The 27,433-nt window shown below is 35.6% G+C and overlaps 1 protein-coding gene across 1 annotated transcript; it reads left to right on the top strand.

Annotated features, from left to right (window-relative positions):
* Positions 1-499: 499 nt before the first annotated feature.
* On the top strand, positions 500-9,267 carry LOC145672833 (uncharacterized). Its single transcript, XM_081741981.1, has 2 exons — positions 500-1,168; positions 8,171-9,267. Exons 1-2 carry the CDS (start codon positions 631-633, stop codon positions 8,488-8,490), a joined length of 858 nt encoding a protein of 285 aa, XP_081598107.1. The 5' UTR covers positions 500-630; the 3' UTR covers positions 8,491-9,267.
* Positions 9,268-27,433: the final 18,166 nt, after the last annotated feature.

Genomic DNA, 27,433 nt, shown 5'->3' on the forward strand with positions numbered 1-27,433 from the left:
ATGTTTTTTTTTCTTTATATTTAATTTTGCACGAGAAAATGCTGTGTTTCACACGAAATTCACACTTTCTTCTTTTTGTGATAATTGGAGAAAGGTGGTGATCTAATTTCGGGTCCCATTTTAGACACCAAATTTATACGTTTCTCTCAGTTTTGTTTTGAACTATTTTTTCTAAGGAATAAATAATATGTAAAAGTAACTATGAAATGTAATGTAAACTACACAATATATTTGTCAAAATCTGAATAGTGTTAAAAGGAAAATATTGTTATCTAATATCCTACTTTCTGCCAACAAGATTTTTGTCTTGATATGGATGAATAAATGTAGAAAATGCTTCGGCTGAAACCTAAAACTTCCGCTAGAGTTGTCGTTCAAATTAACTGCATATCATGCTTGACTTTACTCACTGTACTAATTGTTCTGCAAAACCATGTACCAGAAAGTAAAGCACATATATAAAGTGTGGCCCCGTCTGGACATGCACCAGTCTGTTCCACTCTCTACCCCGTAAAATTTGCCGCTGACCAACGAACGCATAAGTGTGGATTCTGTTACTTCTATATTTTACACGCTCACATTTACCATTTTACTTGTTCAACGTAGATTAATATTTGAATTGCATTTTTAATGCAAGGTATGTTTCTGCTTTTGTTGACGGTGCTTCTGGCAGGAGCCAGTGGTTTGGACATTCAAAATTCTCGGTCAAGCGGTGGAAGTGATAATGAAGATACGTATAATGTTAGCTGGTTATCAAAATTTCAGAAACAGTACAGATCAAAGAAATTAATCGAATGTTTTACAGAATTTGATTTTACTTGTGCGCGAGTTAAGCTTTTTTCTAATCTTGACAAAGTAATGCACCAGAAAGCATTTAAAGTTGTCGATGGAGTAACATTGGAGAAAGTTCATGGTAAAGAAAATGAAGAAGTCGGAAGAACATGGGGTGAAGCAATTTTCAACTCTCTCGCACCAAGAAGTCAATCAGAAGTGAATCAGCGTCTGGACCAGCTCCTATTAGCTGGAATCTCCAAGATGCTATCAAGCAGAGCGTTAACATTCAAAATTCCTCCGGGTTTCAGTGTTGGACTATCACGAAGCTCAATGAATGGAGGGCTCTTTCATGTGGAGTTCGGACTGGACGACAGCCCCAGGGCAGTAGCGGAAGGTAAACATTCATTCTTTCATTATTTTGTTTGTTCGCTACTTTAAATGTTTAACTTTTAGCTTTAATCATAACATAAATGCAGTACATTCAGATTACTAGGTAAATTCTATCAGTGACGTCAACAAAGAGAAAACAAATTCAGAAAGTGCGCAAAACGATATTTAGTGTTAAAGTGTACAGTTTTGTTTTAAAAAAATGTTCACCAATTTCATCTTTAAGAGCCTTATGGGTGTTCATAGCGCAAAGGATTGAAGTCCAATTAACAAAAAGAGACAAATTTTGTACGCTCCGTCTAAATACGTCGAAAAGTGATTTTCTTTTTCATTTTAAGATTTATTTTCGATATTGAATTATTATTATTATTATTATTATTATTATTATTATTATTATTATTATTATTATTATTAGTAGTAGTAGTAGTAGTAGTAGTAGTAGTAGTAGTAGTAGTAGTAGTACTGAAAGGAACTTCAGGAAGAGATTCTAAGTATAAAATATGTGCAAAATAATCAAAAATATACTTGAATTCTTTGTGCACCGAGCGCCCCATGTTATTCTAACCATAAGTTGGAAATTTTAATTATTTTTGCTTGAAATATGAAACTCAGTATCCAAAGAAATGAAATGAAATCTTTGAGTTTTACGTCCCACGATTATGCTGGCTAGGCTGAAAAAGACGGTAAAGATGAGAAATGAATGAAATGGTAGGCTTAAGAAAATGGCAGTAAACGGGAAAACCCCGAGAAAACTCACGCACACGGTGTTTGTCTACCATAAAGCTCACTTAGAGCGAGCTGGGATCGAATCTAGGACAAGATGCACTAGAGGTGAACGTTCTACCACTGAGCTACCACAGCCCAGCAGTGGCCAAAGAAGATACACAATTGTATTATTCAATTATATTTATAGATAAGAATTGAAATTTTCGGAGATATTTAGCAAATATTTAAACACTACTGTACATATATAGTTGAAAAGTAAATATAAATTGGGAAGTTTGCTGAAAGTATGTGTATTCGTAGATACAAGATAGTTATTTCCAACTTTCGTTGCTTGGAAGCTATTTTTTTTCTTTTAGTAGAATACAAGTCTATCCACTTAGATGATCTATTCCAACATCAAATTGCGTTAATACTACATGGAAAAGACATTTGGAAACTTTTATATAAATATGATGTACCAAAGACACCAAATTTCAAAAGTAAATAATAAAATAGGTAAATTAACATTAAAATCAGTTTTCTTGGATATTTTGTGAAAAATTAACAAACTGCACATGGAAATTAAAACGTTCCCCTCAATTATCAGAAATAATCTATAATTTTTAAAAACCCTAATAATATTAATTTCGTTTTCTTGTGAGGAAAGAAACTTACAAATGGGTTATTATTAGTCTTTCTCCTCCAAAACTGTTAGTTCTTCTGAAATTTGGTGAGGACTTTGCGAGAAATTGCAATTCAACTGTAGTTAACGACATTGATTTTCTTAACAATGACACAGCTCAGTAGTTTTCACAAAAATTGTATCCTTAAATGTTACGTCCTATTTCCCATAAAACATAATTTGGTTAAAAGGGAGTTACCCTGGTCCCATATTTTTCAACTTTTTTGGGTTTAAAATGTAGATTTCGATGAGCTGTGTCCAATGGCACCACTTTTGATTTGTGGAACCGACCACTTCAAGGTCAAAAACGAAAAAGTGGGACAATTTGGGCAATGCGGTCACTGGGACGAAATGGGTTGTCATTCGATTCGTATTCACACGTACATGAATAATTGATATGGCATTTTCCCGAAAATTCAATTTTGATTCGGAAAATTAATGAAAATTCAAGATCCAAAATTCCAGATTCCTAATTTGACGTTGAAGAGGTCGGTTCCACAAATCAAAAGTGGTGCCATTGGACACAGTTCATCAAATTCTACAGTTTAAACCCCAAAAAGTTGACAAACACGGGATCATAATAACTCCCTTTCAACCCATAATTTCTTAGAAAGTACTGCCTCAAGTTGTGGACTTTATTCTTATTTATTTATTTATTTATTTATTTATTAAAAACATAATTCCAGATACAGCTGAGTTTCAGTTTTCAACTCAATATGAGAACAAAGTATTTATGGAATCATATAACAACAAGCACAGCATAAGAGCGACCGGTTAACAATAGTTCTAAAATGTATGCATTAAAGTAACATTGTAATCATAGACAGCCGAAGAGGGGGGCAGGAAGGGACCTGGGCCCCCCTGACTTACGAAAATGTATTATTTTTAAAAAAGTTTTTCTTAATACAAATAAAAAAAGTTATCAAACGTAATATAGCAACCACGGAGATGAGCCCCACATAGAAAATTTTCTTCGGTCACCCATGATCGTAGTGCAGAGTTATATGCAGCTTGTGAATTAAATAAATCAACGAGTGTCATTTAAAAAATGAATATTTTCTACGGCGCTACCTTAATCGAAGAGGTGAACTTGTAGAGTTGAATGTTATACATTTATATGCCATTCTTGTAAAAGAACTACATAGATATTGTAATTTTCCATAGTTGGTTGTGCCGCAACAATGGGTTGAAAACTGCTGTATATATAAAACCTTTCACCTCTTATTTGGGAATGAATCATTAAAAAAAAATCTAAAACTTGTCGATGAAGGTGAATGTATACGTCTACATGGGATAAGTCTTTTGAAACGTAGCGCTAAAGAAGAAATCAACAATACTCGCCTAGAGTATATACATAAAGTGCAGTTATTTACGAGAAAGTAAAAAAGTTTGAAGCGGAAAATTTTGAGTGCATGTATTCAAAGAGCTTTGACAAATTAGTAGAAGACATAGATCGTAACAAAATCGAATAATAATAATAATAATAATAATAATAATAATAATAATAATAATAATAATAATAATAATAATAATAGAGTTAATTAGAAAGAGAAAATGAAACATTAGGATTTTGTAAACAATAATAATTTTGGTATGTTTACGTTATGTTAATTTTATTTAGTGTTACAGCTAAAATATAAGAACATTGATACTCTATAACTCATTGAAATAATTCAGAATCAACTTTTAAAATCAACGTAAAAACACCCTATAAGTGGAGACTGCATACATTTTGATTATGAAGTATTTTAAGATATTCGTAAATGAAATTAAATGAAATATTTACGTCCTACGCATATGCCGACTACGCTAAAGGAGACGGCGATGATTAGAAATGTGGAATGAAGAAAGTGGGAAGAAACAGGAGAAAACCCACGAACACGGTGTTTGTCCAACACAAACCTAACTTGGTGCGAGCTGGGATCAAACCAAGAACCCCATGCACCAGAAGTGAACGCTCTACCACTTAACCTAATTCGTATCACGTCCCCCATTTTATTACATTCTCTTGCCAGCGACCCACTTATAATTTATGGTTTTCAATAAGCATGTGTAGAATTTTTAATATTCCTATTGCGGAGATCTCACGATATCCATCTATTTCCATAATAGCAGAGTCCATTTCTTGCATATAATGGGTACAATAACTTCTTTAAAAGCAAATGGATTAAAACCAAATTTGGTCAGTTCATTCATATTACAAATATCGAGTCCGATCTGTCATACTGTTTCAAAATGGAGACCGTTTGATAAGTTTAAAACTTCATAACTCCATTAATTTTGGGCCTTATGGAAAAATAATAAAGTGATTTCTAATTTAGGTTAGAAAAAACTTCGACAGTTGCTTTAGAAAAAAGTCATTGCGTATTTTAATTTTCAAGAGACCGTCAGTTTGAGTTACCTCATATTGTTGTGAATTTGGAATTGTACATTGTTATTTATGTGTTCAGGATCATCAGAAACTGTTAAAAGGATTTTTTTTTTTTTTTTTTTTTACATTTAAAATTTAGGAAACAAATACCTAAATTTAGGAAAACAGACTATTCGCTCACAGATATACGTGTACAATTCTGCAATCAACAAAAAGGATCCTAAACAAAAGCAACCCTTTTATTGCTGACAGAATAATATCAATTGTTGCTTTATCAACAAATGCAAAATACCTATCGTGGATTAGTGTTTTGGCTCTTTGATTACCCCGTAATCACAGTCCTGAAAAAATAAGAAATTAATTTCATAGTCTCATTAGTTTCATATCATAACATACCTCTTTCACTTTAAATTCATTTTTAAACAATTCTGCACCTGTTGAAAATGTGTAGTAGGCCTATTTTTTGTTGTTCTTAACAGTATGTACCGTATATATAAAAAATATGCCTATCAGAAGAAGATTGAAAATAATATTAGAAATATTTTCCGGTATTAGCTTCAAATTATATTTCTCTCTTCCGCTTAGCTTCGTGATCCCCATGAAATCATCTTGCCACCCCCTTGGGATTGCGACCCTCAGGTTGAGAAAACCCTGGTTTAGTGAATGTACTTTTGCAGGGCATTTTTATTTTATTTGCACATTCTATTCTGTTTTAGTAAAAGAGAATTCAACCGTAACGTGTATTTTATGTATGAGATATTACATTAGCAGCTAGATTCACAACGATTATTAAAATTAATGCACTGTTATCTGTGGCAATAGAAGATAAGATGACATGTTCGGAAATGTCTATTCCGAATATTAGCTAGTTAAAATTGAAGAGGAAAGACAATCAAAATGTAAGCGCAATTCAAGTCTTGTGCTCTATCGATTACTGAGATCATGAATGGCTCATACTGTATAAATACCAATTGAGTAAAATTTCAACAAGCACTCACGTCTTAAGTAGCACGAAACTTGCACGTCTTGTGATCGTCAACTGTCGCCTTAAACGACCTGATTATGGCAGTTGACTTATTGAATAATTAATATAGCTGAAAACTGAAGGTATGGCATACGCCATATGACATTTTATTTACTTGCAGTATAGAAAAGTGGATACTGAGTAAACCAGAGAACATATTACAACAATAGCTAACATAATATGTTTGATTTTATAAAATTTGCTTCTAAGTAGAACAATAATTCCATAAATTTCACCCTCCACACAAATAACCAATTTGAAGTTACGCTACATTAACAAATAACACATATATATACAGAAATTTAACGATGTTTGCTCGCGAACCTTCCCTAAACCGTTGCACTGCTTTTGATGATTTTCAGTGTATGAGTGGACCAAGCCTAAGACAAATTTTTAACACATTGTTGGCAAAGGTCGTGAATGGGTAATGTGTAAAGAAATTGACGGCTACCACCTCCTGCACAGTTGTATCGATTATGATGATTTTTGATACATCAGTGCACGCGGCCTAGCTTAGAATTTAGCACATTTTTGGCAAGGGTGACAAGATGACATGCAAAACAATAATCGAAAATGAGCTATATTAGTGTCCAATCCATAGTTTTTGCAGTCCCTGAGATGAATAGTGACACTACCGATGCCGTTTAAGTACAAATTTGTCCCCCTTTCATGTCCTAATGGAAAAGGGTTCAAATATTTCCCATAAACCTAGTTTGCACATGCGAAAATGGGCATTTCAGAATATATATTGACATTCAAATTCGTACCATTCATGAACTTTGCATAGATCCATACAGCAGTGCTGCTTTCTATACAAATAAGGAGTGGAGCGTTTAATATATTGTTCATTATCAAATATTCAAGTAAAAATTCAAGCAAGGAAATTCAGATCCTTGGGGGCAAAGTTTGAAGGCCCATGGCCTCTTGTTCTTCTCCAGAACCAGATAATCTCTTGAAGTATGTTTTTTTTTTTTTTTTTTTTTTTTTTTAATGAAACACTGTTTTTTTTTAAATGTAATATTTCAATTCTGTATTAGATGCAACTTACATATAGCAACAGTGTTTTGGGTTGTGTAAGCTTCTATAATGTAAGTAATGTGTCTTTTTCTACTAACCTGCTGGCCGCGGTGGCTCAGTGGTAGAGCGTTCACCTCTGGTGATTGGGGTCCCGGGTTCAAACCCTGCTCCCGCCAAGTGATCTTTGTGGTGGACAAACACCGTGTGCGTGGGTTTTCTCGGGGTTATCCCGTTTCCTCCCACTTTCTTCATTCCACCATTTCATTCATCTCTCGTCATCACCGTCTCCTTTAGCCTAATCGGCATAACCGTGGGACGTAAAACTCAAAGATTTCATTTCATTTTTTCTACTAACCTGCTCCCTGAAATTGACAAAGGACACGCCAACATAGAAAAGAGTCTCATTACCTTGAATAGGCTAGGACCTTATCAAACCTGGGTTCAGCTCTGAATAATTCATTTCATTTCTGAAAACCATTAACTCACGGTCAATTATGATATGTTATTAATTACAATATGTTTGATAGTCGGATTCTCTTTTCAGTACTGAGCCTATACAGGGAGTTACAAAAATTTATCGCAATATATTGATATAGGTTCCTCACATCAAACTTTAAAAAAAAAAAAAAAAAAAAAAAAAAAGTTCATAATGACCTGTGGTTGGAAGTGCATATTTTCTTAGTTACAGAGTACCGAAAACGTGAAAATATGAACTTTAAAAGTCATAGTTCCAGTACTATAGGACCAATCGTAGTCGGGCCAAGACATCACTGAGAAACTGGTATGTGAACTATCCAAATATCTACCTTTCAGAACCTCCGATACTTGCACAATCATTTTTAGAGAGGCTGTTTGGGAGTACTTGATCACTCTCCACTTACCTCTCTAAAAATTGGTGTTCAAGTACTGGATCATACTTAAACATGGATATTTGGAGTGAATATAAAGCACCCAATAAATATGATTTGGTCGAATTTAATACCAACTCAATAGCACTACCCTGTCTGTACCTGGTAAAAGTTGAAACTACAAAGAGAAAAATTGAACCTACTAGTAGATACAAGAGAAGTATATTATATGTGTGTATATAAATCAAAGAAAATAATGAACGTTAGATCTGTGGAATAAATCCTTTTGTTTAATTGACATTATGGCAATTATTTTGAGATTTTGTTCATTTCTTACAATAACACATTTGTTTTCTCTATAGGTCGAGGTGATAAGGGCAGCAAAGGTGGTGGCAGCAGTCATATGGGAATGATGATGGCCTGTGGTATTGGTCTAATGGGCTTGGCACTTGCTAAAGCCATGGCAATGAAAGGTGTGGGTATTGCAGCTGTAGCAATTGTTATTGCAGTACTGCAAGCGTTCAAGGGTTCACACGAGCACGGAAGAAGCAACGACGCCTCCATTAGCCAAGCACGGTCATTCCAAGAGGAGACATCTGGAAACAGTAATAACGCCAAACCGTACTCATCAGCACATGAAAGAGCATATCGTAGTCAGAAACCGGAAGGTAATCAAATATAGGTCAGTACAACTAATGGCAAAAGATTTACGACCTGTTTAACAGCAAGTGTCCGTTACAGTGCATTCGATCAAGGTGTTTGACTTTCTTACATTCGTGACCAGAAAGAACTATGTGTTATCACTTTATTTATTAAAGGCAATGAATGTAACATTATCATGTTCGGCAGTGAACCATTCATCAAATCCATTTATATCTTTTCCCCCATCTTGTTCATCAGAGCATTACTTCAATTCATTAATTACACGAATATATAATGTTCACTAGTGGATGAATTTATGGTGTGAAAATTCCCATTGCTCTCGTTAAAACGGTTTGCTTCAACAAATGGCTTCTACATTTTTGTCTTGTCCTTCCGCTACAAAAATTTTTTCTATTGGTGTTCTAGTCTATATTCATGCTGCCTTTACTTCTGTTTAAAAAGTAATTAAACTTTTTTTGAAATATAAAGGAAGCAACGAACATTTATGGACGTTAGCTACTAACATCAACGGAAATAATTAATTCTTTATATCGGTGCCTTTATGTAAGTACTTCAGAATAATTTTTATTTATTGAGCAGCAGATAATAATAAAGTTATTTAACCTAATTTATAATATAGTTTAGCATTTGTTCAAAAAATACATTCTAAAGTAGTAAGCATGCTGTTAATTCAATAATTAAACAGAAGACTAGCGAAATTTAAAACAAAAACTATTTGTGATTTGATATCAAACACATATGTTGTAAATTATTTCAATATGTATATTTATATTTAAATGTTAATTAAATTTTGTTCCAAGAATATCTTTTTTCCTCTTTTGTTATTCCTAAATGCGAGATGCGAGAGCTTGCAGAAAACCGACTCTTGGACAATAACAAAATTTCCCAGGACTCTTCTACCTGGGACTTTTTTTTTTTTTTTTTTTTTTTTTGACATTTCGATTTTAATGAAGAAATAACAATACGTTCTACCTCTCTTTTCTAATTATAACAAAAAATATTTAATTACTATGTTTAGAAGACAAAATTAAAGAAAATCGGTCACTCGATACGAAAGAAAAAATGCAAATCAGTTTACGAAGCAGAATTCTTAGTTTCAACGAATTGTTGTTTGTAGAGTTATTAGAGTAATGTCGAACGGCGAAAAATATTTTAGTAAAAAGCTTAATAGTTCCTATAAAATCCTCTCAAACATTCTATTAGCAATATGACCCATACGCAGATTAAATTATTGGAGATTATCAGTGCGAATTTAGACGAAATTGATGAACTATTGACCATATATTTACCATTGGACAAATCTCGAAACGAAGTGCGAATCCGATACTCTGGTGCATCAATAATTCATTGATCTTAGAAAGGATTATGACTCGGTTAGGAGAGAGACGTCGTACAGCATTCTTACACAATTTGCAATACTGAAAAGCTAATTAGATTAATTAAGATATATTTAAATGAATCCCAAAGTAGTCCTAGTAGGAACATTTTTGTCCAAAAGCTCACTTCGAGAATGGCCTGAAATAAGGAGATGCGTTGTCGCCATTGTTATACAACTTTGTCCTGGAGTACGCTATAAGGAATATCAAAGATAGCAATCAGAGTCTAGAGTTGAATGGTTCAACACGTTATAGCAGAGGTCTTATGAAGCCCATGCTGGGACATAGGTTTAGAAATAAATGCAGTGAAAACTAAATACTTGGAAGTTTATCGGGATCGTTATACCGCAAATTATGGATGCGTTAAAATATCAAATAATACTTACGATAAAGTGGATAATTTCAAATATCTAGGATCAACATTAACAAACGAAAACCATATTCACGAAGAAATTAAATGTCGGTTAAAAGAAGGGAATTCGTGTTATTACTTAGTTCAAATCTCTTGTCATCGCGAACTCTGTCGAGGACTCTGAAGCCTAAAATATATAAAAAGATAATCTGCCTGTTATTCTGTATGATTGCGAAACATGGCCGCTTACTCTGAGAGAAGAATATAGACTGAAAGTATTTGAGAACAAGATCTTGAGAGAAATGTTCGGACCCAAGAGGAACGGGATTGGAGAATGACAGAAACTTCATAACGAGGAATAAATGCAGTATACAGTTCATCATTGTTAGGATCATCAAATCTAGGAGGCTCAGGTGGGCAGGTCATACAGCCAGGATGGAAGAAAATAGGAAGGCGTTCAAAGTCTTAACTGAAAGACCAATCGGAAAACGACCATTAGGAAGACCTAGGCGCAGATGGGGGGAAATATTAAGATGGATCTCGTAGAAATAGGAATACAAAGTAGAAACTGGATCCAGTTGGCTAAGAAGAGAAGTCAATGGAGAGCTTTCGTGAACGTGGCATTGAATCTTCTGGTTCTATAGGCCATACAGTTAGTTAGTTAAAAATACTTAATAGTGTTAGCAATAACTCTTCCGAAAATGTGGTAATTTCGTGCAACAACATTATCATACATAGACAAAAACTACTTACTAAACAAAAAGTTTAGAGCTAAAGACACATCTATGTGGGAGGTTATGGGGTACAAATGTATCTATCAATATTATGTACCTAGGTATATTGATAGATACACAGAGGGTACATAGCATTTATTAATGATGTATGCTTACAGGCTCCGTCACTTTTGGTTTTTATTTATTCTGGAAGCAGTACCAAGGATGTGGTACATATAGTGAACACATAACTTTCAAATAAATTTACAGATCAATACCTTTACCAGAAAGCTAACATTCAAGGTTTTATAAAATAAAATGCGGATTCAAATTAATGACTAAATCATAATTCAAATATTACTTTGTTTTTACTAATCGAAGGGCAGTGGCGTAACTAAGAGCTTAGGGGCCACCCGCAGACAACGTGGAGTGGGCCCTCTTCTCTACGTACTATTTCACGATTTGGGGGCCCCGTGATGGTTTGGAGCCCCCCGCAATGCGGGGTCTGCGAGGCCCTTATTTACGCCCCCTGTCGAAGGGAACAGATTGAACCACCGTAATTTATATAGATGTATACATATGTCCTAGACCACATTTAATGAGGTGCGTCATTTAGTGGGCATAAGGGGCAATTTCCCCCTCCCCTGAGTTTCACACACACACACCTATTAAAAAGATAACACATCGCGAAACATGGTTGGAACTGAATAGAGATGGATGTTAATTGTTAACTTGATTGTTCTTTAAATAACTGATTTTAAGATACCACAGAAAAATTATCAATGTATCAATAATGTGTGACTACTATTGAAGTATTTAGTAAATATACTCATACGTACACTTCTGTGCTTATCCATTTGTGCTCCACAATATGAACCATGGCTGATATAATATTCTTTAATGAATATATGGCTAACACACGGATACAGTTTAAAATGATATCAAATTATACAGCACCAGAAAATCAGAGTGCAAATGAACGATCTTTTTATATATCATCTCTCTCTCTCTCTCTCTCTCTCTCTCTCTCTCTCTATATATATATATATATATATATATATATATATATATATATATATATATATATATATATATATATATATACAGGGTATTTCTAAACGACACCGACAACGTTTGGGAGATGATTCCTGGCACCAACATCGAACGGAAAGTATAGACCAACCTGAGTGTACAAATGCTTCCTTTCGGAGTTATTGGCTACCGAAAACATGAAAAAAAAAAAAAAAAAAGAACTTTCAAGGTCCATAGCTCCAATACTATAGGACCTACGGTAGCCGAGTCATGACTTCATTAAGACCTAGTATGTGCTCTATCCAAACATCCAAGTTTCAGAACCCTGCGGTACTTTCGCAACAATTTTTATAGAGGTAGTTGATGAGTACTTCAAATTATATGCCCGTAGCCGAACTCCCTCTAATAAATTTTGTTCCGTGAGTACATCAGGATTCTGAAACATGTATTTTTGGATATCGCACGTATTAGTTCCTAAGTGAAGTCTTTACCCTACTACGGTAGGTCCTATAGTTTTGGAGCTATGGACCTTTAAAGTTAATTTTTTCATGTTTTCGGCAGCCTCTAACTCCGAAATGACTGATTTCTACACCCAGATTGGTCTATACTTTTTGTCTTCGAAACACCCTCTATATATATATATATATATATATATATATATATATATATATATATATATATATATAGTATGTAACACAGTTATTCACACAGTGTGAACATACTGACGAAATTGCTGTCTAACCGCCAAAAAGTGAGCTTTGTGTACTAGCTTTGTTTTAGTTTGTTGTAAGGAAACATCACAAGCACCAATATATGAAAACCACGTTCTAACACGCAAATCAAAAAAAAAAAAGAAAAAGAAAAAAAGAAAAAAGAAAAAGAAAGAAAGAAAGAAAGAAAGAAGGGGGAAGGACAAAAAGTTACTTTTTTTCGTACTACATACTTGTTCATACACCAACTACGCTTTCAGAAGGGTGGCACCTTTTCTTGGTCTCTCTGAGCCTGCTACAGTATGCAGTTGCACTCTAGAGGCACAGGGTGCATTACGAACGACGAGAGGGCACGGTAATTTACACTGTGACTCTGAATCGAAGAAAATGAGACGTCGAAGGAGTTAAGTAGTGATTTGAAGAAACTGGTTGTAAACCTTACCTTAAAAGGTAAGCCACTTAGAAACATAGGAAAAATTGTGAACAAATCCCATTCAACTATTCACAGTAGCGTAGCTAGAACCTTTTCAGGGGGGGGGGGAGGCAATGAAAGGCCCAAGAAAGTTTTGAGGGGACCATCTCCAATGAATGAAAAATTTATACACAATATATATATATATAGTTATATATATATATATATATATATATATATATATATATATATATATAGTGTGTGTGTGTGTGTGTGTTCAAGGTGAATGTTTTCATCTTTATTTTTCTTAATTTACTCTTTTACAGTGAAAATGTAAGAATTTACTACCTCAAACAACTAGAATACATTAACACAATTGATTTGTAATATAAATAAGTAATTATTTAATCACGGCGTTTAAAATATGTGTGGCTGGTTGATTTAACTGGAAGCAGAGAAATACATTTTTACAGGTAAAGAAAATAACTTATAGGTTCATGCCTCTACTTAAGATAATCTTTCTATTATTGTGGGCAGCAGCAAACTTATCAACAACTTCAAGATCTAACAATTTAACAATTTTCTTTAATACAAAATAATCCTAAGTTTTTTAACCTGTCAATCATTGAATTGCGTATGTGTCATTAATCTTTTCAAATATGAGAATGACCTTTCACATGTAGCACAAGAAACTGGTACAGTCATAAAGATGACATCTAGCTTATAGGTTCCTAAGGAGTGCGTTTTTGTAGACGCAAAAAGATAAATGAAATTCATCAAGAAATCAACTTTGGTTTTCTCTCGTCTTCATACAACTTAATTGTGTTTGGAAGGATATTGAGTTCACATTTTAATATTTCCAGATCACTTTCATAATGCTGGGCCATAGGCTCCACAACATGGGCGTCGACTGCGTGGGTCCTCCGGGGCTCCAGCACCCACACAATTTTTAGTTTGATAGAAACAATATAAAATAAATATTTCTCACTTGTCATTATAAAAAAAATAAGGAATTAAAACATTGAGACGCAAAATAAAATTTCTAACCTCTAAAAACACAATTTTTTGTTTCAAATGAATAGGCAACCAAGCAATATCTTGCCCTCTTCTTTGCCTGTCTCTGGCTTAGTCAAAGGCAGTAATCACAATAATAATAATAATAATAATAATAATAATAATAATAATAATAATAATAATAATAATAATAATAATAAAACTATATTGTGAATATAATCAATCACAGCCCTTTATGACAGTGTTCATAAAAGATTTTAACTGAAAGGAAATCAATCAAAAACTATCGACACTCCTCTGAAAACATATAACACGTCTCACCATTGATATGCATCCACATAAATTTTGGAAAGTCGGCGCTGTTGCTGCACAATGTTGTAATTAGAAAGTTTTCAGTTTTTGGATGTAGAGCGGTGATTGATCTAATGATTTTACCACATGATCCAAAGCAGTTTTCCATCTCAATGATTGCCTTATCAATAGTAGGCAGAAAAATGTCTCTCAGTATATTATCTTTAGAACATTCGTTTTCTGCCTCCGATGAGGGAAGAGATTCATCCAAAATGAATTTGTGATATTTCGATGGCGAATGTCTAATTCGTTTCCACGAGGAACCCCTATAATCTATCTGTATCCGGCTCTGGAATTTCAAGACCATTTTCTTTTCATATCTCCAAACATTCTTGACAAATTTGTTCGAATGTTGTTATTGTTGTTGTCGAGATCTCATCTTCGACAGCGTATCTACAAGAATCAAACCTTCTGATATGTTTGCATCTACTTGAGATAAGGCGAAGCTCAAAGTTATAGCATGACAGCAATCATCTCAAATTTTACCAGCGCGAAAACGTTCCCTCTTGTAAAGATTACACTAATTTGCCGGATAGAATGATGGAAGTAAATATCACAAGTTTCAGATTTGGTTTAATACTGCATAATAATATAAATAGTTGTTTGGTATATAAATTGTATTAATAATAATAATAAAGTAAAAAGTGATGGACAAGGATAAATGTTCTTAAGAGACAAACGTCGCACAGAAACAAGAATTGAACTCTAACAGGACACTTATTTGCCGTCCAAGCCCACTTTAAATTTTAAGCCTTGCTCTTGAAGCTTAAGTTTCACTTTAAAGTAAATTGCCAATAATTATCATATATTCTTAATATTTCAGAAAAATGTCCCGATTTCACACTGAAAATATGGTAGCCTAATCAGTGACGAAACTAGATAATTGGCGCCCAGGGCAAATTTTGCGATTAGTACCTCTTTCATTTACATCTACACCAATAAACACACAGATTAGTTTGCTGGCGCCCGGGACAACTGCCCCCGTTGCAGCTTCTTGTTTTGATCTGGCCGTAGTTCAATTATTTTTCGTTACTTTTACCCTTGAACTCTAAAACGGAATAATGAATTTGCCTTTATTTCATTAAAATGATGAAGTGAACACTCTTTGGAGCAAAAACAGAATTGTTTTTCCTTTCCTAATATCAAACAGTGTCAGAACACATTTCAATGGGAATTCCTTACAGAAAAACAAGTATACGTGGCCTTTTTCTTTCTTTTGTTTACTAGTTTTTTTCTTTAGAATTTAGAGTGAATTCAAATAGACAAACATTTCATACCCACAACGAATGGCCAAAGCTCACGGTAGAACATCAGCTTAAGATTCGGAAGGTGGTGTGATCGATCCTTTGCGGATAAATATTTTGACTGAGGAGTTTGCCAAGATTCTTCCTCGGTATCACTAGGTAAATTTTTATGGCCCTATTGACTCATTTCTATACCCTGAGCCTCGGATGTTTCAAAGTCTTAAATTCAATTGTAGTTGAAGTAACTTACCGCTACTATACTGTAGTCGATGCTAAATTAATATTGTTAGTTTTGAGATTAGATTTGAAGGATGGATATTCATTAATATATCGTGCTGAAGATTCATGTCATCACTGATTTACTGTTCTGTATAATTCTTACAATGTAATTTTCTCAGAAATGCTTAATGCTTAATTTTCTCAGAAATGCATATCTTGAAGGAGAACAAACTGTGATAAAAGTGGGTATTCACTAACAGAACTTACTGAATGGAACATCTGTGGACCAGTCCCACAAACTCCTGATATTTCCAGCCGTATCAGTCTGTGTGGGGAGCCCACTAGGGGAGGCAAGAATTCGAGCAAGGGGGCCTGGCCTCTAGGCCTTCCATTGGCTCCACCACTGACTATTCAGTACATTCTGAACAAATTTAAATTCGACGGCTCAGCCTGAAGTTTATCGCGTGGAGAGCCAGAACAGAAACTAAATGAGAGAGACTAACGAATGACTGTCAGTGAAATCAAAAGAAATTCTAAAATTAGTGTACCAAAACTTCGCCCAGCAGTAGAACGTGTGCGTAGGAAAGTAGTATCCAACCAGACAATCTGTAAAGTGCTGTGAAGAAACGGCTACCATGATAGAAGAGTAAAGAAAAAGGTCATACGTCAGCAAGAAAAATTGCTCTTAGACGTGAGTTTGCTAAGAGGCGTCTGAATGCACGTCAGAAATTTTGGGATAGTGTCATCTGGTCAGATGAGACAAAAATAAAATTATTTGACTCAGCATCATCAGAGTGCGGAGAAAAGCGATCGCCACACAGGGGCCATTCAGATGAATCTTAGAGAATAAATGAGGGCAAAATAGACTAGGTGGTAAAAACATACATGTTCTACTCATAAAAGAACACAAGTTAGAACACTCAAATTTACATACAGGGTATTCACATCCTAGCAAACTTTTCACAAATTTAATTTTTTTTCAATCCCAGATATAAAGATGGGCCATTGTACAACTCCTAGAAATTTGAGACTAGTTTTGCCATGGTGCATGTGTGTTATAAAAATCAATGAAGTCATGAAATGAAATGAAATCTTTAAGTTTTAGGTTCCACGGTTATGCCCGCCAGGCTAAAGGAGACGGTGATGATGAGAAATGAAGGAAATGGTGGAACGTAGAAAGCGGAAGGAAACGGGAGAACCCCGAGAAAACTCACGCATTTGGTATTTCTGAACCACAAAGTTCACTTGGTGTGAGCTGGGATCGAACCAAGAACTATATGCACCAGAGATGAACGCTCTATCACTGAGCCACCACGGACTCTCAAGGGACTCATAAAACCGCCCGTAAAACTATATGTTGTAATAAAGTTACCAGTGGCGGAGCGTGTCCCAAAAATTAGGTAGACGCAGGACTACATACACACACACACACACACACACACACACACACATATATATATATATATATATATATATATATATGTGTGTGTGTGTGTGTGTGTGTGTGTGTGTATACAATATAAATTATATACATATTATAGTATACTTGAAAATTCCTACAGTGTGTGTTGATGTGTAATGACTTATTTGTATCAATGCGGTATTATTTCGGGATCTAGACTTCGAAGAAGCAACATACAAATTCTACTAATTATGAAATTGTGTACTAAAAAATAATGCAGATATATAGCAAACAATATTGAAAACTCAAAATACAAAATATATTTATAGATTACTGTACTTGGAGCATTGATTTGTGTATATCAGCTCCTTTTATACAGTACGCAATATGAGAATTAATTTAAAAAAAAAAAATTAAAAAATAGGTTATATCATACTCTTGTAAATGAGGTGCATGCGCCTTCTCTTATATTTCGGCAAAAATATTGATAACTTTTTCTTTGAATTCAGTTGTCCTACAAAATTTCCACAAAAGTTCTTTCTCTATTGCAAGTATTACTAATTCAGAAAGGTTTTCTTTTTCTTGATTTTTTTATTTGTCATGCTGTTTTTTGAACATTTTCGCACTTTTCATGGCATTCATTGAACGTTCACAAGAAACTGCAATCAGCAGATTTAAGAACTTGGTTGTTTCGTGATGCACAGTTTGAAGTTGACTATTGACTATATTTCAGGATTGAGAATGTGTCTATTAATATCAGAATGTAAATTGGTAAGTTCATTTTTAAGTTGATCTGAGCAAAAAGTATTAGGAAAGGTGGATATCAGTTCATTCAATTTATCCTGTGTAAAACTTTGTTGAACACTAAATTTGCTACGATTTAGTAGTTCTACAAACACTAAATTCTCGTATTTTTCTAATCTGTCTTTCATCTACACAATTATTGAGTCAAGAGTATCCAAGAAAGCTAGGTTTCTTTTGACTTTAAAATAGGACATTCTTTCCTGAGCAAAAAACATAAATTTCAATTGCTTGTACCACATAATCACATCTTAAGGATTATAAATTCCTTACTGTTGTTCTCATTTTGTTCACGCACAAATTCGTATCTGATGTAGTTTTTAGACTGAAGAACGTTAAGCAAATTGTCTGTATAAACAAAGATCTTTTCGTGCAAACAAAGGAAGAATAAAAATTGAGGAAAAAGGGCACATAAGTCAAAATTTGCTTTTGAGATATTGAGCCTTCAAGTTTTTAAACACTGATAACTCGTAATATATAAACGATTTTATGTTTTATCATAATTGTTTATGATAACTACAGATGGTGAACATAAAAATGGAAACACCTGTAGTTGGCAACACGTCAGATGTATGGGTTGGCAGTGGTGTCGTGGCGCCCGCAGCGCCGGACCGCTGGTGGTAGTGTGTTAGGTCGGTCTTCATACTACGTCAGGCGCAGTGGAACAGCAGTGTCCAGTGGCTGCAGCAGACGGAGGTAGTGTAAAATGGGAGACCTCTCAGATTTTCAAAGAGGGCAAATTGTTGGTGCGCGGTTATGTGGAGTGACTGTGATGGCAGTGGCTACTGTGTTAGGTGTGTCGGGTGGAACAGCGTCGAAGGTGATGACGGCCTACACAACACACGGGAAAACCACATCGGGGAAGCGGAACAGTGGGCGGAAGAAAATCATGAGTGACAGGTCACGCCGGGTATTAAAGCGCATTGTCACGCAGAACCGTCGTCCCACTGCGGAGCAAGTGACGGAGGAACTCAATCAGCACCTCCCCCATCCTGTTTCGACAATCAAAGTCCGCCGCGAATTACATGATATGAACTTACGGGGTCGTGTTGCACGGGCCAAACCGCTCATCAGGGACCATAACGCTTACGCACGCCGCAAATGGTGCCGCGACCATGCCACTTGGACCGTTGAGGACTGGAAACGTGTGATATGGTCGGATGAGTCATCCTTCACCCTATTCCCAACCACGGGCCGTGTTTATGTGTGGAGAACGTCCAAAGAAGCTTATGATCTGCAGTGTCTCCGCCCAACTGTGAAACATGGCGGCGGCTCGGTGATGCTGTGGGCCGCCATATCATGGTTTTCATTGGGTCCTGTGGTCACACTTAGCGGACGAATCACTGCCAACGATTATGTCGGAATTTTAGGAGACCACTTGCATCCTATGGTCCGGATGCTGTTCCCGAACAATAAGGTCATCTTCCAGAATGATAATGCACCCATTCACACACCTGGTGTTGTTGCAGCGTGGTTTGAGGAACATCGGGATGAACTTCAACACCTCCCCTTGGCCGCCCAATCCCCAGATCTGAACATAATTGAACATATGTGGTCCGTCTTGGAAACACGACTCCGGCGACGATTTCCACCTCCATCCTCTCTCACAGAACTGGCCGATGCCCTGCACGAGGAATGGTGTAAAATTCCACTTGCTACCATTCACGACCTCTATGCCTCCATCCCACGCCGCATCAAGGCTGTTCTGAAGGCGAAATGTGGCCCGACATCATATTAATCTGGTAAGTTGCAATTTCTTTCAGGAGTTTCCATTTTTCTGATCACCATCTGTACTTACTTTTTACCTGTACTGTGTTTGATCTTTAAGAAATGTAGTTTTAATTAGACAGTTAAATAAAATAAGTGTTTTTGTTCCATTTTTCCAATCAAGAGTTAGATTTACAATCATGTGTACTGTAAGATTTAAAAAATATTGATGTATTGTACACTCAAAAAACATAAAATATCTTGTTTGTATGACTACAAAACTAACTTTTTGACAAAATAAGTATGTGGCAGAAAAAGAACAGACAAAAGTCACACGTGTCTCTCTCTTAGGACGTGTAAACCCGCAGTTAAAATAGCTTTTAAAAAGCTTACGTTATTCTTCATATGAAAGTTTCAGAGGCCTATTGGTCGTTGATAATAGATCTTAAACATATCAAAAAGGCTTCTAGTAGTGAGTTCTGGATTTTCAAAATACTTCATATTTGATTTATGCGCACAATAGTGCCTAAAATCACTAGGTATTAGATAGTTGTAAATGCGCCTTCATTACATCTAAAACATCAGCACGTAACTTATATGGACGATTATCGTAAGTACCTCTCCGTTCCTTAAAATCGACTCCACTTAATGACTTCGACTGCATAACATGAAGACGTTTAACAGATAACTGAAAAAATAGTGAGTTAAAACATTTTTATAAACCTTAACTTAAGTGTCGTTCAAGACCAAGTTTTGAGACGAGGTTTCTTCTGGTTGTTAAGACTGTTGTTACTAGCAGACAGAGTCACAAAGCTGATAGGTAGGCATCTTGAAGTGCCTTTGTCTTGCGCATTGTAGAATGAGTCAAATAAGTTACACTGATCTTGAAGTGGAAACTGTTTATAACATCTATTTACACAACACTCACTAACCAATATAAAAGCTTTTGATGGACTTAAGTCACGTTCGTGTGTAACATATTCTTCACCTCGAACTTTACTAATTTTTGAACATTCTCGTTTCTTTTTTATATATCTATGCACCAATCATCTCTCCTTCTCAACTGGCTCAGTTACATCCGTCACTATAGTTAATTAATAATCAATATTTACAAACTACAAGAACACTTATCAGTAGGTTATGTTACGATTGAAGAAACTCAAAACAACTACTACTCTGAAACATATGTTTACAAAACCCGTGCTAATGAACTCACATGTTGAGGTATTGAACTGAAATTTTTACAGAATATTCCCAACACTATGGCGTGTTAGAAAAAATGATGGTCGGAAAAGGTTACATAGGCCTATATGCCCTTTTTCCGGATGCCGCCTCAATTGAGGAATATTTAAAAATGTTGCTTAAGCTAATTGCAGATTGAATTGATTCAGGATCTCGGTTATCAGCTTCTACAATGTACTTCATTGCATTGCAAAATTCATTATGATGCAGGGGCCGCGGTGGCTCAGTGGTAGAGCGTTCACCTCTGGTGCTTGGGGTCCCGGGTTCGATCCCAGCCCCCGCCAAGTGAACTTTGTGGTGGACAAACACCGTGTGCGTGGGGTTTCTCGGGGTTCTCCCGTTTCCTCCCACTTTGTTCATTCCACCATTTCATTCATCACTCATCATCACCGTCTCCTTTAGCCTAATCGGCATAACCGTGGGACGTAAAATTCAAAGATTTCATTTCATTTCATTTCATTTCATTATGATGCATTTTGATTATCTTTACTGCTCGTGAGTGGTAATTCCATCGCGGAGGTGGTCGACGAAATAGCTCAAAGCATACCAATGTACAATATTGGCTAATTGACAAGATTTTTCGGTAATGCTTGTACTCTTCCTCCTTCCTCGTGTGGCCTGACATTACACTAGCGCCGTTATATGTTCCCATCTCTCGAACTAATAACAATTACAAAAGTTAAACCATTAACTGTTTCATTTGCAGAAACATAATCAAATCCTAAAAAAAAAATCTTTCTTCAATTTTACCAATTAGGTCATAGCGAGAAATTATGCTCATTTGAGACCTAAATGGCAGGCCTATTGTTTCGTTAGCGTGAACAGATATAAACTGAGCTTCTTCAATTTAATTTTTTAGGTGTTCCTGAATCGCATCGTTTCTGCTCGGATTAAATCATACTCAATGTCACTAAAAGTTCTCTTAAACATATTTTTAGATTCTAAGTCAGGAGGGCACCCACACGATGGGTCCGCATAGCCCTCCAAAAGAAAATTCGTAAATCCACATGCATTTGCTTACTTCCTTAATAAAAGTATGCTTGCTTTGCAAAGAAATGACTCATGTTGCATAAAGATTTGATCTTAACATTTCATATATACTCTTACATCTTATAAAACAAATAGATCTATTATTTTTCTCTGAGAATATATGTGGCAGTACTTAACAATATTAATTATCGTCTTTTCGCTTGGAGAACGGCACCGATTCAATATTACAGTGGTAATTAAACGTAGTATATCATAGTAGGATTAGCATAAACGATTCATTGATTTTGAAAAGGCTATGTTTTCAAAAATATTACACGTACACAAATAAAAGATATATGAAAGAAACTACAAACTCACCAAGTTTATACACTCTCTACAAATGTTCACCAATATGTGCCCCTTTGGTGACACGACACACGTCCAAACGAATTATTTTTTTCTTGCTTTCCCTCTATTTTCGATATGCACTAACCTCGTACGGCCGAAACTGCCACACCCGGTCGGAAAGATAATGGACTCGTGCTGACACTTAGAATATACAAGCACAAACTTGATGAGTTTGTTGTTCTTTCCATATATATTTCATGTGTTCTATCTAGTTGTAATATTTTTGAAAATATAGCCTGCTCAAAACTTAGGATCCCTCACAATAAAACTTTCTGAGTGTGTGCCTGCTCTAAGTCAAAGACTACTCATCATAATAACTCTAAGTGATCTCTCATAAAACAATTCCTGAGCAACTAACAACTCCAAAATTGCTAAGAAATTTCCTATCTTTATGCACTCTAACTCCTATATGTGATCTCCAAATAGAAATTCTTGCACACTCAAACGGTACACGTGAATTAATTTGCTCACAATTTTCCCCTTCTTTGCAACAATTTCATTTCACTTAATTGCTTGTATTCTAAAACCCTCTGACAACTCATGTAATTGAAACGTTTCATGTTTATTGGAACGAAGCTTCTCTTTGCTCAAATTAGGTGCTCGCTTATCCGGATACTCCTCCAAGATGCCTGATTCATTGTTAATCAAATTTGACATTGTGATTCAAGAGTGCGCACTGAGTGTCGTAGAGGCTGCATGTCACAATCCGACATACCATTGAGGAATAGTCATCGAAAAACAAGATACTCATACACTTAACCTTTGAAAAGCATTTGGCACGCAAATTGTCGTTGCAAACATTAGAAAATAGAGTTTTCGGCATTAGACATAGGGTGAATCTCTCTTCGATTTGTTCTGCGAACACAATGTTTCAAAGCGATTTTGTTTTCCGCTGATATGCTAAATTCAACTATTTGCATGTCATGTTCGTTTACGAAAACAATTGATGCAATAAAAATTTCTCTGAATAATTCATAAAGATCGACCGTTTCTCTCCAAACTTGCAAATGATGCACAACTAGTTTGCTTTGTGCTTTGTTTTCGATATTTTTTTTTTTTTATTTTAGTCGCTCCAGTAACCACCATAGCTCATCACCCCAACATGAAATACCAGTAACAAAAAAAAAAAAAAAAAAAAAAATCATCCTTATTATTATACCGTTATTTGTTCAATAGTGTCATTCGTATTCATTATACTATAAATTTTGAAACTCACTAATGTACTTTCCATCGTCTTGGATAAAACTCGATTGTTTTTGAATCAAAAGATCCAATATATATCAATTAAAAACTTTCTAGTATGCCTGATATCTGGAGGGCTACATATAGTGTAGCCAAACCGAAAATTTCGCACAACTCAGTATGATGTGCTTATTCCGTAGAAAATACTAAAACTCGATTTATGGGCCGTTCAAAAATTTTGTGACGACCTCTGATCCAAAAACTAATTATTGGCCAAGATCACAATTTTTTTATGCATTTTTGTATCATTATTAATTTTTAAAAAGTATTTTAATTCTTTGTTTTAAACGACAAAATTAAAAAAAAATATTATCTAGTAAGATAGGTGCAGAATCGAAGTTGGATTTGTCAAAATCCGATTCCATGATCGATTCCATTCCACCTCTCTTAAAGAAATAGCACTATCGATCTAAACACTCCACGCAGAGAAAGAAACTAGCGTTTATTACTTCACTTCCACTTGTCACTCTCGCGAAATACATAAGATGGTAGAGTTGTCAATATAACATCTGAACCGGAGTTCGCGGTGGCTCAGTGGTAGAGCGTTCATGGAGTTCTTTCTTTGATTCTAAGTGAGCTTTGTGGTGGACAAACACCGTCTGCGTGGGTTTTCTCGGGGTTCTCTCGTTTTCTCAGATTTTCTTCATTCCAATAGATTCATTTCTCATCATCACCGTCTCCTTTATCCTAGCCGGTATAACCATGGGACATGATGCTGTGGGCCGCCATGTCATAGTTTTCATTGGGTCCTGTGGTCACACTTAGCGGACGAATCACTGCCAACGATTATGTCGGAATTTTAGGAGACCACTTGCATCCTATGGTCCGGATGTTGTTCCCGGACAATGACGCCATCTTCCAGGATGATAATGCACCCATTCACACAGCTCGCGTTGTTGCAGCGTGGTTTGAGGAACATCGGAATGAAGTTCAACACCTCCCCTGGCCCGCCCAATACCCAGATGTTAACATTATTGAAAATCTATGGTCCGTCTTGGAAACACGACTCCGGCGACGATTTCCACCTCCATCCTCTCACACAGAACTGGCCGATGCCCTGCACGACGAATGGTGTAAAATTCCACTTGCTACCATTCACGACCTCTATGCCTCCATCCCACGTCGCATCAAGGCTGTTCTGAAGGCGAAAGGTGGCCCGACACCATATTAATCTGGTAAGTAGCAATTTCGCTCAGGTGTTTCCATTTTTCTGATCACCATCTGTGTTTCTTCAGAAGGAGATTGCTACGGGTTTTCATGTTAGCTCAGTACTAAAGCGCCGGACTTTTAGTCGTAAGGTTGTGAGTTCGGTTCCTTGACTCAAACTTTTTGTATGTAATGATCCTCAATGCACGAATAATTACTCAAAATAAATCATACAGTGTAATTATTTTATATAATTAAATATTGTATTCATACATTCATTTCAGGACATATGTAATTACACCGACCTGTGTTTTAAAACTTTTTTGTTCTCTTTTAGAATTAAGATGTGATTTATATGCACTGAGGTATGCTGAATTTAGATTTGCAAACAGTTTTCGGACATCACGTCAGGTTTTTCTGTTATTTGTAAATTCCTTATATATTTATAAGGGGAGCGAAACAATTACTGGATTATGTTTGATAGTTCTTTGAGCGTTTGGTAACTGCATTAGATCAACGATTAATAAGTCACTTTAAAGATAATACAATATCTAAGAGTAAAATACAATCTAACAACGAGTACCTTTGTGCGTGACGTTATACCCAGGGTTGCCAACTTACTACTTTTTTTCTATATTTTTCTGTATTTTGGATTTTGCCCCCTGCGATAAGTCTTGCTGCATCTTCAAGTATGTTTCATGCTCTTAGAAACAATACATGTGGTATTTATGTAGGATGAAGAGGCCAGTCAAGAACAATCCAACATTTTATTTGAATGTCCCGGTCAGGTTAACAATGTTATGTTATTACATGAATATTATCAACGGAATATGCTACAGGAATGGATGCATATTTATCAGCATTATGTAGCAACACTGCCTTTAGGCTACGTTTTGACGAGTCAATAAACTAACGCCAATCGTTTCTATCGTAGGCATCCTCATCTAACTGGTGGATCAAAGCAAGAATATCAGAGCAATAAACTAGTTTATTCTCTTCAGCAAAGTAATCACTAAACTCTTTTCATGATTTATATACCAAAAAAAGTTGTACATGGTGCCAATAAGTTCTTTTCCTTTAACTTTGATTCAAGAAACGGCATTTATTCCGAAGTTGGGCGTCCGCTTTCGTCAAGTATTTTCGCTGTTATATCCTTTCCACACTTTCTGCAATTTGTTATTAGGTTCATTAATCCGTGTTCTTCACAAACTTTTAAAAGATTTTGCACGTTATCAACGTATTGCTTCACAAATGTTAAGACTGCTAGAACATTGCCCTTGTACATTCGCCATGTTGATAACATAAATGCTCGTTTCTTTCCCACAATGCAACTGTTCGGTTACCTTGCGCCAAGTAGTTCCCTCCGCTCGCCGTATAGTCCCATGTTTATAACCGCTTATATATAACAAATAAACAGACTTTTCGAGACTCTTATATATTATCAAGCACACAAACGATCAAATTATCCATATCTTTCCTGTAAATTTTAAAAATTTCGCTGGAAACGGACGCCCAACTTTGGAATTTAACCCCAAGAAACTAACTTTTCCCCCTTTGTAAGTCCTAGGTCTCTCACTAAAGTGTTTAACTCGCTTTGAGTAAAAACTTGTGGTGTCATAGCTTCATCCGGTGTGAAATCTTTATCTTCACCTGTAGACGACTCTAAACTAGAGGACTTCTCAGCGTCTTGTAGCTCAATAGATGGTGTGGGAATCAGAATTTCTGGCCCATGTGGAACAGGTCTAACGGCTGAAGATAAATTCGGATATATGATCCCTTTCCTGTTCTTCTTGTTAAATCCCATAATATTACATAAGCAAAAATAACAGTCATCGTAGTGATTGTTTGGTTCTAGCCAAACCATTGGTATCCCAAACGACATGAACGCACTTTTACCCACATACCAGTTTCTCAATCCTGCAACACATGAGGTGCATACGAAATGGGGAGCCCACTCTTTGTTCTGATCACAAAGCTTTACTTGAAAATAAGCAAAATACACATTTTCCACGAACTTAGTTATACTTTGTTTCTGACCCGTTGTCATGTAACATCCACAGGTATAACAGAAACTATTGAAATTATTTGCACAACGTCTTGTAGAGCCACTTTGAACAACTTCCATGTTGAAAAAACGCACCAAACCACGAGAAACTAAACTAGAACTCGACTACTTGTTTGCCGGTTTCCTGAAACGCGCACGTGACTTTGCGCTGTACTAGAGCAGCCTGTAGGGGATACTGAATGAAGAACAACTATGACCGCCTTCCTTTTGTCTATGCTTTAACTAGTCTCAATTGCCGTGAAAATCCACGTCATGCAAATATTAACAACTGACAAACAGAAATATTGCAAGGAAAAATTAGATGATATTCTCTCACAGCGCAGCAAACAAAGGCGATGCAGATCATGCAAAATATGGAACTTTACAGAAACTGTACGTGATAGGGCAAAATAAACAAAGTCTTTATAATCGGCTCATACATTTTGTTAAAAATAGCACAAATTCATCAAAAGACAAAATCATCGCAGGTCTGTGTTATCAGTATATTAAATGCTAGAAAAGTGTATATGTTTCTGAACTTTTATATGTTTGTGGCCAACCATTTCGACAGTGAGTTC

The sequence above is a fragment of the Thermobia domestica genome, chromosome 16 (assembly GCF_964235325.1).
Source record: "Thermobia domestica chromosome 16, izTheDome1.hap1.1, whole genome shotgun sequence".
Classification (NCBI taxonomy): Eukaryota; Metazoa; Arthropoda; class Insecta; order Zygentoma; family Lepismatidae; genus Thermobia; species Thermobia domestica.